This window comes from Aquarana catesbeiana, linkage group LG09 (assembly GCF_042186555.1).
Source record: "Aquarana catesbeiana isolate 2022-GZ linkage group LG09, ASM4218655v1, whole genome shotgun sequence".
Taxonomy (NCBI): domain Eukaryota; kingdom Metazoa; phylum Chordata; class Amphibia; order Anura; family Ranidae; genus Aquarana; species Aquarana catesbeiana.
In genome coordinates, this window is record NC_133332.1 from 225,985,484 (window position 1) to 226,000,763 (window position 15,280).

At 44.7% G+C, this 15,280-nt stretch overlaps 1 protein-coding gene across 1 annotated transcript; it reads right to left on the reverse strand.

The window, feature by feature from the left end:
• Positions 1 to 13,904: 13,904 nt before the first annotated feature.
• Positions 13,905 to 14,852, reverse strand: LOC141107283 (olfactory receptor 5A2-like). Its single transcript, XM_073597976.1, has one exon. The coding sequence runs from the start codon at positions 14,850 to 14,852 to the stop codon at positions 13,905 to 13,907; it is 948 nt and encodes a 315-aa protein (XP_073454077.1).
• Between the last annotated feature and the right edge of the window lie 428 nt (positions 14,853 to 15,280).

Below are 15,280 nucleotides of genomic sequence, written 5' to 3' on the forward strand. Positions count from 1 at the left end.
GGTCATGGAAATGTGGTGAGTGAGGTGTTCAAGAGGGGAGCATGTGTGGTCACTTAAAGTGGTTGTTAAGTCACATACCCCCATTACTTGTATCCTCTCTGTTTTTGAAGATCTAAAGTACTGTGTCTGTTTTTTTTAAATTATAATCCTAAATACCTCTTCTCACACTGCCGCTCTGCGGTCACGTGATCCCCCTCCGCTCTCCTTCCTGACATTCCCCTCTGAAGTCAGCCAGCCAGCAGAGGGAGGTCATGTGACCAAAGAGCGGTGCCGTGAAAGGAGGTATTTAGGATTATAATTTAAAAAGAATGGACACAGTACTTTCGATCTTTAGAAAACAGAGAGGATACAAGTAACGGGGGATGTTTTGCAGCGTAATATAGACAGGAGGAGAGGGGATGGGTATGGAGCAGATAGGCTCTCATACTTAGACTGAGCTGACAGCCAGGGGGGGGGGGGGGGGGTAGAGGGAGAGACTGTGGGCTGACAGAGGCACGTAAACTGACCACGGTATTATAAATCAGCAGCCATGATAAACGTGGTCAGTTCACATAGGGGGACACAGGAACAGGCAGGATCAACCAGGTATTTTAGAACATAGAAAGGGACTAATTACACTGCAACAGCACTATGCTGTTATCCATGCTTTAAAGGAACAGGAGCTTTTTTTTTAGGGTTACAACCACTTTAATAGAGTGTGGAAGATGGTACTAATTCTCAAGCACTTTTTTTTGAAAAGTACTATTTTTTTGGCACTTTATTTTGAGTGATTACACAAAGACTTTTAAAACTGAATTGGGAACTTTTCTATATTGCACTGAAGGAACTATTTAAAAGGGAAAATGCCTGGGAGGAAGCTTTTTAATTAATTAATTTATTTATTTATTTATTTTACATAGAAAAGTACTGTATTGATTAAGCATATTGTTGTATATATGTGAAGGGGGGTGTATTGTAGTAGGCCTAAGTGTTTCTCGTTTTACAAAAAGGAATATATTTTGAAATAATTTAATTTATTTTTAGGTTAATTTGAGAATTGTCTATGGAAGAGGGAGGTGCATTGTAGTTCACAAGCGCCACAACATTATATTTTGTACTGTACCTTCTATTCCCTTTTACTTGGGGTATAAAATGGTGTTTGGACAGCCATCTGAAGTTGCAGAAATGGATATGCAGTCAGATAGTACTAACAACCTCCAATGGCCTCAGGAGTAGATAGGAGAGATATATCCAGAAGCCAAGGACTGTTTTTTTTTTTTTAACAATAAATTGAGAAATGCATTTTCTGACCTTTTTTGAATTAAGATCAGCCTATCCCAAAGCATAGCCTATAGTTCACATCTTTGACACTTGGGAGAATATTGGCATTTTGTACTTTGATCCTTGGGTGCTATTGGTTACCACAGTTGGGCATTTCCATAACATTCTGAACTGTTTTTGATTACCACAAAAAGATATAATTGCAGGACTTTATGATCTGTAGTGGTTGTTATTGGTTATCACAGAAGGATGTTTGCACACTTACAGTAGATGAATTGCACTGTATACACAGACTTGATTTTACACCGTGATAATATGATTGACTCAGGAGCATTTGTGTACATTTGCATATCACTATTTTTATTTATTTATTTTATCTGAATTATTCATCCCGTAAGGATTTTTCAGATTTTATTCAGGTAGCTTACATCTAGACAATATTTAAATAGGAGTGCTGTGTTCAAGCACAGGAGAAGGAATGCAGGGAATATTATAGAGAGTCACTAGAGTGACAGTTCTGAATCTGCTGGTGCATCCAAGATGATGCCGCCCAGCAACTGTCTCAGGGCTTTTGAATGTCTATACATGGGCGATCTTTACAGGTGAATAACATGCAAACAATATGTTAAATGCACATATAATCTTAAAGCTGAACTTTGGACTGAACACAAAAATACCCTTGCAGTGGGGACTCCTGCACTGCAAGGGTTAAATGCTTGTTATTTCAAGAGGTAAAAGAAGAGGGTCTATTACTTACCTTATTCCTTGTTTCAGCGTTGGCCTCTTCTTCTTGAACCTCCAGCTTGTTGAGGTCATCACATACAATGCAGGGCTAGTAACCTGGCATTGATTTCTGTATACGTTTCCTAGCTTGTGTTATACAAGCCTGTTAAGACCCTCTTATTAAGGGTCTTAATAAGGGGTGAGAGCGTGTGACCCCAGCTGTGAGCAACTTAGAGAGGAGGATGGACCGATCTCACGGACAGAGGAACCCTTGCTGGAGCATGGAATAAGGTATATTTCACCTTAGTTTTGCACCTTTGGACGTAATGAGCATTTAACCCATGTATTGCAATGGGCCCCAGTGAAAGGGTATTTTTTTGCTCTAGCCTCAGCTTTAATCTATAATAAAGAACATCAACCCTTCGATGACAGTGCTGAATAAAAAATAATTTTTATTAAATATGAATTAACCACTAGCTGACCAGCGCACGACGATGTACGTTGGCACAATAGCACGGCTGGGCAAATGGGCGTACAGGTACGTCCCCTTTAAATCGCCGCATTGTACTCAGAGACCATGCCCAAGGTCCCGCGGACTCGATGTCCGCCGGGTGCCCGCGATCGTGTCACGGAGCGGAAGAACTGGGAGATGCCTTTGTAAACAAGGCATTTCCCCGTTCTGCCTAGTGACATGACAGGGATCTACTGCTCCCTGTGATCGGGAGCAGTGATCGCTGTCATGTCAGTGGAAGCCCACCCCCCCCCCACAGTTAGAACACCTCCCTAGGACACACTTAACCCCTTGATCGCCCCCTAGTGTTTAACCCCTTCCCTGCCTGTGTCATTTACACAGTAATCGGTGCTTTTTTTAGTTAATTATATAGCTTATTATGTATAAATGATAATGGTCCCAAAATGGTGTCAAAACTGTCTGATGTGTCCGCCATAATGCCGCAGTCATGATAAAAATTGCAGATCACCGCATTACTAATAAAAAAAATAATAAAAATGCCATAAATCTATCCCCTATTTTGTAGACGCTATAACTTTTGCACAAACCAATCAATATACGCTTATTGCGATTTTTTTTACCAAAAATATGTAGAAGAATACATACTGGCCTAAACTGAGAAGGAAATTAATTTTTTTAATATATTTTTTAGGGATATTTATTATAGCAAAAAGTAAAAAATATTGCTTTTTTTCAAAATTGTTGCTCTTTTTTTGTTTATAGCGCAAAAAATAAAAACCGCAGAGGTGATCAAATAAAACATATTCCTTATCTCCCCTTATGTCATAACTAAAACTCAGAATGGATAACCACGTTTAAAGCCTTAGCCCCCTTTCACATGAGGCAGACTCCGTTTCTACGGAGCCCGCCTCGGTCCGCCGGCTCAGCGGGAGATCAGTCCGTTAATCTCCGCTGAGCCGGCGGATGACAGGTTCCTCTCTGCTCACTGTGTGGGGAGGGGCTTGCCAGGCGCCACTGCCACCTATGGAGGGACAGCAGCGACAGCACGGACAGCATGTCCGTTTTCATCCGATCTCACCCGATCCGATCCGCCAGCGACGGACCTGGACGTAGAGCCATCCGCCTGCTTTTAGCGGATCGGACCGGGTCGGATGTCAGCGGACATGTCTCCGCTGACATCCGACGCTCCATAGACTAACATGGAGCGCCCGTTCAGGTCCACCGTCAAAACTGACAGGCGGACCTGAACGGTCCGATCGTGTGAAAGGGGGCTAACACCAGGCAAAAAAAAAGTTTTCCCTTGCTGCGGGGCTGTGCCCGCACTGCATGGGTCAACTTCTCATTTTTTGTAGTGGTGAGGAGTAAGCTTATACTCAATTGATCCTTTGTTCCACCGGAAAACAGCGTTCCTTTACGGTCAACTGGTGGACTGGATTTTTTCCTGGTCTATGAAGCCTGCTCTGGGCTGCTCTGGGCTTCATGATGTCAGGAACAGTTCACAATTCAAGACCCATAGAGCGCAGGGGTGCGGGACCGGTCTTGTGCTGGGAATATCAGAGGATTAGGTTAGTAAATCTCCTTTCTCCTCTCCCCTAGACAAAAAAGAGCAGTCAACCCATGCAGTGCGGGCATAGCCCCATTACATTTTTTTTGCCCAGAGTTGGGCTTTAAACCCTTGCATAGACACCTTATGGGATAGCATAAAAATTGATAAACATATTTGAACCTAGCACTAACATGACATGAACCTTTTTTTATTGTCCCTAAAGCTGCATGCACTTTGAGGGGGCGGGGGGTTTAGCCTGTGCGCATCGATTCCTGGTGTTTACTGGACCCGGAGCCACCGCAGCAGCATCCAGCCCTGATGCCTGCAGCTTGTCAATATCTATGACAGGCTGAAAAACTATTCTACCTAGACGCAAAGAGTCACTTAAGTGGGCCAAATTGACTTTGTAAACCAAACTTTAATATATTGCCTGTTTATTAAAGAATTCCTGTGTATATCATTTAACATTAAAAAGACAAGGTGCATAACCATATAACAATTTCCAAAACAATTGTCATTTTTACCCCATGAATGGTGTCTATTCTGAATGACCTGGTTAGTGAAAGTGATTTCTGTCTCCCTGAAAGCCCAACACCCACCCAGCGTCTCCCCTGTCATACTCACAGCATCTCCTCCAGCCTCCAGCAACCTCTTTACAATTCTTCCTCATATGAATATTCTTAAAACCCTCCAGAGCAAATCCCATGTCACCTACTCACAAGAGGACGTCAGAACTTGCAAACTTTCTGCAAACCAGACTTCAGTGAAGAAAAAAGAAACTCCATGCATCTTGGGAGTTATTTGGCAAAGTGGTCCAAAAAAAGAAAAAAGAGAAGTTTAACTTTCCACAACATTTTAAAAGTTGTTATAGTTTGATTGTTTGTTAAAATACTTTGAAGGGAGAAATCCACCTAGTTGGCGTGTTTCCAAAGATTTGAAGAGACACTGCCACCTTGCCCATGCATACTTGCCAACGGGGCCGGATTAACGCAGAGGCTATTGGAGCTGCAGCTCCAGGCCCCTACCTTAATATAGGCCCAACAGGGACAGACTGACCATTTGGATACTGCACTGCATGAAACACTCCTTGCACCTCCTGCAGCAGGGGGAATCTGAAAGCTGGGGGTGATCGGTGCTGCGGGGGTGCCAATCACAAGCACCATCACCACGACAGTCTCCCTCTATGGCTCACCATGAAGCAGCTGAGAGCCACTCCACCTCTTCTAGAGGGAGATCAGTGCTTGTAATTGCACCCCCCCCCCCACTCATCACCCCAGACTGTCCATTAGATTCCTCCTGCTCTGGACCCCCCCGTGTATGCAGTACTGACACCTTCCACTGCTCCATTCCCCCAAAAAAGCATTGTGAAAAAAATGTAAGTAATAAAAAAAACTGCAACAAATAATAATAAATGAAAAAAAAATTCAAAAATGTAATAAATCATTAAAAAAATGAAGGGCTCAGTCACATGGGTTCTCTTGCGCATACAGTGTAAACGAGTGGTTTGTTAAAGATATTTCATTTATTTTAACAAAAAAAAAAAAGCGTTTTCATTTTATTTATTTCCATAAAAATGCCCATCAAAATCCTTAGCACCAGGCCCATGATGCTCTTAATCTGGCCCTGCTTGCCAACATATTTGGCCCAGTCCCTGGGACACTGTCGCCCTGTTCATGGACCACACTTAACGTACATGCCATCCTCTCGGTTAAAAACCTTTGTAAATTACTGCACATGCTCAGTATCTCAAATAGGGGTAACGCTGTGATTCCGGGACACACCCCAGGGCACTGCATAATCAGGACAGAGCACCTAGATGTGGGACTGTCCCAGCAAATTTGGGACAGATAGCAACTATGTCCATGTGGGACAAAGTGACATTGTCTCTATGGTGGACCCCTGACCTCCACATACTCACCTTACCAGCTTTCCTTTAACTTTCCCTTCTCTTCCACTGCTGTCCAACATATATGATATTTCCAGGTATGGAGTAGCATGTAACTTCCCCACTCCGAAACTTGGATCCGGCACCCAATCACTAGGCATACATGGCTAAGGTGACAATGTCTCTTTAAAGCGGAGTTCAGCCCCCCCCCCCCCCCAGCAAAAAGATTAAAAGGCAGCAGCTACACATACTGTAGCTGCTGACTTTTAATATTAGGACACACACCTGTCCTGGAATCCAGCGATGCCGGCACCTCAGATGATGTTTCCATTGGCTCTCGGGTGCTGCCGCTGCCATTGTCTGTAAGGGAAACCGGCAGTGAAGCCTATAATATAATTTCAAATTATATTGTAAAAGTGTATTTAAAATCTGTAACTATTTCTAACAACTAAATATAAAACAATTAGTAGTTACCTTGTAGCATTGACACCCAAATCAATTTTTTATGTTTTGAGTAGGTGCGGGTGATAAAATCGCACACAGGCTTCTTATTAGTGTTTCTTCTCCTTCCTTTGCTCAATGTCATGACAGGTTCTCACTCACTTGCTGGAGCGTGGCCTCACTGACTATATCCAGAACAGTGGCAGCTGGTGCTTAATTTTCTTGGGTGAGGAGGGGTGGCCTACAGCTCCCATCCAGCCAGCCAACCACCCCCCATCCCCGATCGCCACTCCCCCTCCCGTCGCTCGATCGCCGCTTTGCTCACCCATCAGCCCTGCACTTACTCCATCCAGGTTGCAGCTTCGGTGGCTTCCCCCCTGCGTCTCCTCCCGAGTCCCCAGCGGTCGCTTGTCCTCCCGGCCAAATAGGACTCGCTTCCTGATTGACCAGAAGAAGAAACAGGAAGACATTAGCGAATATTACTTCACTAATGTCACACAACTGGATGGGCTCTACTGCTCCCCAAGCCCACCCTTTTTGAAGCCAATTAGGGCCTTAGGCTTTCCCAAAGAAAGGAGACGGACCATGCCTGTTAAGTGGCTTTTGGGAAAGCCTGGCTTTTTGTAAGCCTGTCCTTTGGTGGGACTGTTTTAAAGTTTTGAAGTTTTAAAACGTAATATTACCCTCCTTTTGGAAAGGAGAATAAGGGAAGGCATTTCTGACCCTCTATAATTAAAGGGTCCCAGCCATAAGGTGAGAGGCCATCCTGCATATTGGTGGAGGGATCACTGAAAGTCACTGAGATGTCAGCATGAAGTCACATCACACATGATTGTTTGGATTGATTTAATTCCTCATGGACTCTCATTATTGCTTTTATTTGAGCGCTGCACCATCTGTTTTTATTTGCTTTTTAGGTCCAAATTTTTGCCTGAATTCGCACCTGAACCGGACCCAAACACACACAGGACCCTTCTGAAATCCGGACTGCGGCCGCCCGGGCCATGTGTTAACCGGCTTCACGGAGAGCCGGTCACACTTGCCTGTCATGCAAATTGGATGTGGGGATGCATTAAGGTAAAAAACCTGCTGTGCTGCAGAATTCCCCCTTAACCCTACTTACCTGAGCGCAAGCACGATCCTTCTCTGTGCACGAGAGCACTGGCTCTCTCCACTCTCTCCCTCCTCACAGGGCAGATTGATAACAGCAAGCAGGAGCCAGGATCGGGCTGCTCTGTGCAAAACCATTGCACAGAGCAGGTAAGTACACCAACATGCAAAGGCTTCAGCAATTCAGATTTTATTGGATGATGGACATTTCACATCTTGGCTCACCTTAAACCTGGATGCCATGATGTTGTCAAAACACGCTTCTAATTATCCAACCTTTTCTCTCAGCCACTTAGCTTATCTTCTTCCCTGAAGAAAGGAGACCTTTGAGCTGATATACTAAGTTGAGTGATAATTCGTCAGTGTGAAAAGCAAATTCCTGTTCACTTTGGATACCCAATCATGTGCAAATGAAAGAAGTAGAGTTTGATTTTCAAATGGTTGGTCCATTGAAGTGAATATTCACATCATTTATTGAATGAACAATCTCCACTTCTTTGCAACCCGTGTTGCTAGGCTTTTGTCTGCTTCAAACAGGCTTTACATTCCCATACAAGTCTGCCATTTGATGGTTCATTCACTCCTTGTCTGGTAAAAAGGTTGTCCCCAGGATAGAAATGAGGGGAAATGTCACCAACTGCAACACAACCAGAATGACAACTGTTTCTTTTTCATACATCATGGGACACAGAGTCAGGCTAATATTCATTTCCTGCTGGGTTATACTTCATCATCAAGTGAATGGACACTGGTAGACCAAAGGTCTTCAGAAAGGAAGTGATCCCCTATATAACCCCTCCCATACAGGAAGTACTTTAATTTTTACCAGTGTCTGCAAGGTGGATGGCACAGTTTGTTTGAGCTCTCCGAGCTCCAGGTCTCTAGTCCCACAAATGGTTCCAAAATGAATCAAGGGATTGACCGATTGGATCCATTTGACACAGGCTTTTATGCTTAGATAAATGGTACCCAAGCCTCACAAAGAAGACTCAAGATCCTGCAAGGTTTTGCCTGTAATGTGGCCTCCGGGCGCTGGACCCTGCGGAGTGGAAATCCTGGACACTACAGCGCTAAGACATTTCCTGCAGGGTGCTGTACAGGTCCAAGGGAGTGGACGCTAAACATGAAAAGGGTGCCCAGTCCTTGAAGGTCCAAGTGACAAGAACCCGCTGTGAAGGGTGAAGATTGGGCCCTTAGTTTCTAAGTGGCCCTGCGCCTGGATGGGTAATTGAAACCCCTTTATTTTATTATTGTGGGGTGTCCCAGTGATTGTAACAATCAGTCAAGCTAGCTAAAAGCTAGACACCTGTGTGCGGTTACCATAAGGGGGAGTTCTGGGCTAGCTGTGGGTGTTTGCAAAGTGTACCTTGCTTGTGTGTGGCTGTTTTTTACCTGTATGATGGCATATGGCGTATGAGGGCGCAGGGCATTTCGACTTGGTTCACCATGGCACACGTGCGTTCGCAATTGCGTTGCTGTGCTCATCAGTTTGTTTGGTGGCCATGACACATGCGGCTTTGCTGCACATGCGTAGTAGCCTTTATCTGGGCGCACGAATATTTGCGTCATGTGCGAATACAGTCACGCCCATTCGCCAGGACCACACACGTGTGTGCGCACGCACGCACAGAATGTTCCAGCGCACACCCAGCTTATTTAAGCTGTGTAGGCCAAGGATGTGGTGCTTCCAGAAGGCAGCTGTGGGACACAGAGCAGGCTCTGAACAGACACTTGCAGTGGTTCATTTTTCCTTACACCGGGTCACGTGAGTCACCAGGTGTTGCTTGGCAGGCTAAAAGTGCTTAGCAGGATTGTTGCATAGGGGGTCTCCCTTCTGAGGTGTTTTAATACTACACACAAGTACTCTTTGTTTGTGGCTATTAAATGTCTTCCAAAAAGAGGAGTGGGACTAAAACCACAGGGAAGGGCACACCTATGTTGTCAGTAGTTCCTGATGAACCTAGTTGTATCCCCTGAAGGACCAGAGCCTTCCAGGCAATCTGAGCCGCTGCGCCTATCTGGTATTGTGCCTACTGTCAAAGCTGCTGTTTCACCCTTTATCACTAAGGATGAACTGTCATCAGCCCTAGCCGGGTTAGAGCACAGGATTGCTGGCATGATTGCCTCCATCCCGCAGGGTGGCAGGAAGCGTGACAGGTCCCCCTCCCCGGAGTCTCCTAGTCTGGAGCAGGAATGGGTTGAGGATGGGGAAGAGCTTAAAGCTTAGGATTCGGTGCAGTGCTTTTACATCCCATGGATGAAAAGTTCATTAAAAAATGGAGCATGCCAGCCATAGATGCAACAGTCTCTTTCTTAAACAAGAACTTAACTTGTCCGGTAGATAACGCATAGGGCTTGAAAGACCCTGTTGACAGTAAATTGGAGTTATTATTAAAAGCTTCCTTTTCTTTGGCCAGTACAGCTATTCAGCCAGGTGTTGCAGCAATTGGTATTTGCCAGTCTGTAAAGGATCAGGTCAAATGGCCTGATAGGCCTAACAAGGAGGATGATCTGCCTGAAAGTAAGACAGATTTTCCTTGAGCGCTGTGTTTTGCTGTTAATGCTTTAAAGGATTCAATACATTCAATACAGCAGGTTTCTTGTCTGGCTCTCTTGTCTGTACATATGCGCAGATTTTTATGGCTTAAGAACTGGTCAGCCGAGCTTCCTTGTAAAAAGTTATTGGCAGGTTTCCCATTTCATGGGGAACGTTTATTCGGTGATCAGTTGGACAAATATATCCAAAAGATTTCTGGAGGGAAGAGTTCTCTACTTCCTGTGAAGAAAAGCACCAGGCGCCCCTTGTTTAAAAACCCAGGGACTGTCTCAGCATCAGGGCGGTTCTGCCCCCAACAGGGCGCTAGGACCACGGGCAAGTCGCAAGACCAGGGCCAGAAAAGGCCCTGGGTCCAAAATTCTTCTAAACCCAGCATTAAGCCCTCCTTTTGAGGGGACGCCCCCACTCCATCGGGTGGGGGGGAAGGCTGTTGAACTTTGCGGACATTTGTAAAACAACAATTCAGGACGAGTGGGTCACCTCAATTTTTATCTTGCGGTTACAAGCTGGAGTTGCAGGTGGTTCCCCCTCAGAGGGTTTTTAAGATCCAGCGTTCCCTCGGATCCTCCAAAAATAAACTTATTGCTTCAGGCACTACATTATCTACTGCATCAAGGAGTGATCGTAGAGGTTCCTGTATTCGAAAGGGGAACGGGTTTTACTCAAACCTGTTTACGGTTCAGAAACCAAATGGGGAAACAAGGTCCATTTTGGACCTAAGGTCCTCGAACAAGTATCTATTGATACAGTCCTTTTGGATGGAGCCTGTCCACTCACTAGTAACCTCACTCCAGAGGGGAGACTTTCTAGCCTCCATCAATATAAAAGACGCGTATTTACACATACCTATCTTTCAGCCTCATGAGAGGTTCATACGTTTTGCAGTAGAGGAACGTCATTTTCAGTTTGTGGCTCTACCCTTCAGGCTTGCTACAGCTCCCCGGGTGTTCACAAAGGTCCTAGCACCAGTACTGGGTCTTTTAAAGGGCCCAAGGGATCGTGGTGCTTGGGTATCTGGACGACCTCCTGCTCAGAGATCACTCAGTACAGGCTCTAAAACAGAGCATAATTTATACAGTGCGGTATTTGAAAAGCTTAGGCTGGATCATAAATACCAAAAAGTCAGCCTTGAGACCAGCTCAAAGTCTAAAGTACTTAGATCTGATCTTAAAAATGGTCCAAGCAAGAGTATTCTTGCCACCCATAAGGATTTGTGCCCTGAAGGATCAGGTGCATCAGATAAGGGGCACCAAACAACCCTCCATTGGGCATTGTATGAGTCTTCTAGGGAGGATGGTATCCTCCTTCGAGGCAGTGCCCTATGCCCAGTTCTATTCAAGACCCTTACAACAAAACATCTTGTTGGCTTGGAACAGAGGAAGAAAAGCCCTGGATTATCCAATGTGCTTATCTCCTCAGGCATGCTTAAGCCTAAACTGGTGGTTGCAGGATCAGAACCTGTGAAAGGGAAAATCTTTTCTCCCAGCAACTTGGAGAGTACTAACTACAGCTGCCAGTCTCTCAGGCTGGGGAGTGACCCTAGACGGGCTCACAGCTCAGGGGAAATGGTCAGGGACAGAGCAGACCCTGCTCATCAACGTCCTAGAATTACAGGCAGTACGTCTGGCCCTACGGTCCTGGAAGGGTGGAGCTTCAGGACTGCCCCATCAGGGTTCAGTCCGACAATTCCATGACAGTGGCCTATATAAACCACCAAGGTGGTACCAGGAGTTGTTCAGCTCTGAAGGAGGTGAACTACATACTAGCCTGGGCAGAGGAACATGTGCCAATTATATCAGCAGTCCATATCCCCGGAGTAGAGAACTGGAAGTCAGATTATCTCAGCCTCCAGCAGATCTGCCCAGGGGGAATGTTTCCTACACCCAGAAGTGAAATTTGCCAACGTTGAGGATGGCCAGTGGTCGACCAACTGGCATTCAGGTTCATCAACAAGTTACAGCAGTTTGTGTCTCAGACAAGAGATCCTCTGACAATTAGAGAATATGCTCTGATAGTTCCATGGAGCCAGTACTCCCTGGTTTATGCTTTCCCTCTGATCCCTCTCCTTCCACATTTGTTGCACAGGATTCGGAGAGAGGGGGTTCCAATCATTCTGGTGGCACCAGCCTGCCCCAGAAGGCCCTGGTTCCCGGAGATTGTGAGACTGACCATAGACGGGCCATGGACGCTTCCACGTCGCCCCGATCTACTGTCTCAAGGTCCTATATTCCACCCCAATTTACAGTCTCTAAATTTGAGGGCATGGCTATTGAAGCCAGGGTGTTAAAGGACCGTGGCATCTCGGGACCAGGGGTGTCTACTCTAGTGATGCTAGAAAAGCTGTCACTAGGAAGATTTATCATAAGGTCTGGAAGACTTATATTGCTTGGTGTGAAGCCAGAAAATAGCATCTTCGGAAATATGTGATTGGGAGAATTCTCTCTTTTCTAGAGTCAGCTGTGGAAATCAAATTGGCTTTGAGTACAATCAGAGGTCAAGTTTCGGCCCCATCAGTATTCTTCCAAAGGCCTTTAGCCTCCCATTCACTGATCTAAACCTTTATGCAAGGGGCAACTTGCTTGCTTCCCCCCATTAGGTCACCCATGTGTCCTTGGGACTTGAACTGTGGTGCTGTCTGTGTTACAGAAACAACCATTTGAACCTATTAAGGAAATTCCATTAGACTTGCTGTCACACAAGCTAGCCTTCCTGATGGCTATCACCTGGGCTAGAATGGTGTCAGAGTTTCGTGCAGGGAACCATACTTGATCATTTACCACGACAGGGTTGTGTTACGACCTGTTCCATCATTTTTGCCAAAAGTGGTGTCAGCCTTTCATTTAAATCAGGACATTATTTTGCCTTCTTTTTTCTCTCAGCCTCCTTCAGCGGAAGAGAGACGACTGCATTCTTTGGACGTTGTCCGGGCAGTCAGGGTTTATTTGCCTAAACATTATCAGTAAGTACAGACAATACCTGTCAAAAAATGCAACATCCTTGTCTTTTCCAGTGAGCTGAACTAATAGCAAAAAAAGTTATCTTTCTTCTGTAAACTACTAATTCCACCAACTCCCATGTATTGGGGATGAACAAAGGCAGACATGTTTGAAGTCTAGCCTGGGTGACAACCGGAACTCGATCCACAGATACAGTGGAGAAGTCAGTGAAGCCACCAAGGGTCAGGAATTGTGGTTTTTGTAGGATTAGGATTAAAGTGCAAACAATCCACTGCAATGAATTGGATTTAACCTTTCTTTTCCAATCATTTATATTGAAAATTTACGTATCAAATTTCAAGACAAAAGATTGTTTACATAAGGTATTTCTGTATACAAAATGATATCTCAAGGTACTAGAGGTATGGACAGAAAGATATATTCCAATAAATGTACTCCTTATATTTCTTAGCTCTATGTGCTATAACATAATAATCTACAAGCAAAAATCAATAACAAAAAAGTTGGCACATTCATGGGTCCCTGTCACTGCTTTAAACTCCATGAGGAGGAAGAGGAGGGAACCATAACCACGTGACCATGTGGCTAATATCCATATCGGCATGTGATGTAAAATGATTGGGGGAGAGTAGGCTAAGCCAGGATTGCAAGTGGTAATTTGAGTCTGATAAAATCCCCACAATATTTCACGTACATCAATATATCATGTAATTCACTGGTCACTCAAAAAGGATGCAGGGAAAGGAAAGAAAAGCCTGTAAAAATAAGGAAGGAAAGGGAAAGAAGAAAGGAGGGAAAGATAAAGAGAGATGCGCACCCCTGACATTCCAGGCATAACGGTACAGATGCTAGATTTAACCTTTCCCTGACTTGGATTCAGTAAAGTAAAATATCAGTTTTCTTTGCACTGTTTTATATTTAAGCCATCACATTGTTTTGTTTAAAACATCACATTATTTTATTCTCTTGTTCCTTAAAGCCTTCTTCAGGGCCTGGTTTACCTCCCTGTTCCTCAAGCTGTAAATAATAGGGTTCAACATGGGAGTCATAATTGTATAAAGTACAGCCACCGCTTTGACATCCTTGTCCATGGCGTAGGTTGAGGATGGCCAGATGTAGCTGAAGATGCCGCTACCGTAATAGAGTACCACCACTGTGAAGTGAGAGGCACAAGTGGAGAAGGTTTTAAGACGTCCTTTACTGGTGCTAATTTTTGAAACTGCTGCGATAATCCGAATGTAGGTCCCCAGAATAAAAGTCAATGGCCCCATGCCTGCTAAAACCACCACTAATAAAAACACAGCCTCCGCAAGCCGCGTGTCAGAACAAGACAATTTGAAGAGAGGAGTGACGTCACAGAAAAAGTGGTCCACTTTATTGGGACCACAGAAGTCAAGGTGTAAGATAGAGATGGCCTGAGTCAGCGAGTTGACAAGGCCACAGGCCCAACAGGCAATGACCATTCGGATGCGGACTTCCTTGCTTATAATAAGCATGTAGTTGAGAGGGAAGCAGATAGCCACATATCGGTCATAAGCCATGACTGCTAGAAGATAACATTCAGCTACCACAAAGAATTGGAAGAACGAGAGCTGGGTGACACAGTCAGAGAAGGAGATAGTTTTCTGGGCAGTGGCTAAAATAAAGAGAAGTTTGGGAACAGTAACAGAAGAAAAGATGATGTCAATGATGGACAGGTTGGCTAAGAAGAAGTACATTGGTGTGTGTAGTCGCTGGCTGGAGGAAATAACAGAGAGGATGAGTATGTTACCAATGACTGTGATGAGATAGATACAGAGGAAGACAAGAAAGAGACAAAGCTGAGGTTCTTTATCTTCTGATAAACCAACAACCAAAAAGACAGACACCAAAGTTTGGTTTTCCTGGTCAGCTTTTTCCATTGAGTCACTGTCAATCTGAGGAACAACAGAGAGGCATAAATGAACTGTTTTGTCTCAGGACCCTTTTATAGTATCACTAGACAAAGGTTATTGATCATTCTATTTACATAACTTTTAAAACCACCCCAAAGCTTATTTTTAAGCTAACCCTTAACTTGATCTTAACACCTATATGAACTCTTAAAATGCTCCTTTAAATCTAGCCCCTCAGCATGCTCCGTTCACACAAAATGCAGGACAGGTTTGTAATGCCATAATTTCTTAATGGCACCCCAAATGTACCCTATACTCATTCACATGGTGGGGGGGGATCTGTGGGCTTGTTAAAGGGGCTTCCAGATTCCAATAAGTCAAACTTGGCACCCCCACAACCAACGTGCCAGAGTTGTGGGGAAGAGGCCCTTGTCCTCATCAACATAGGAACAAGG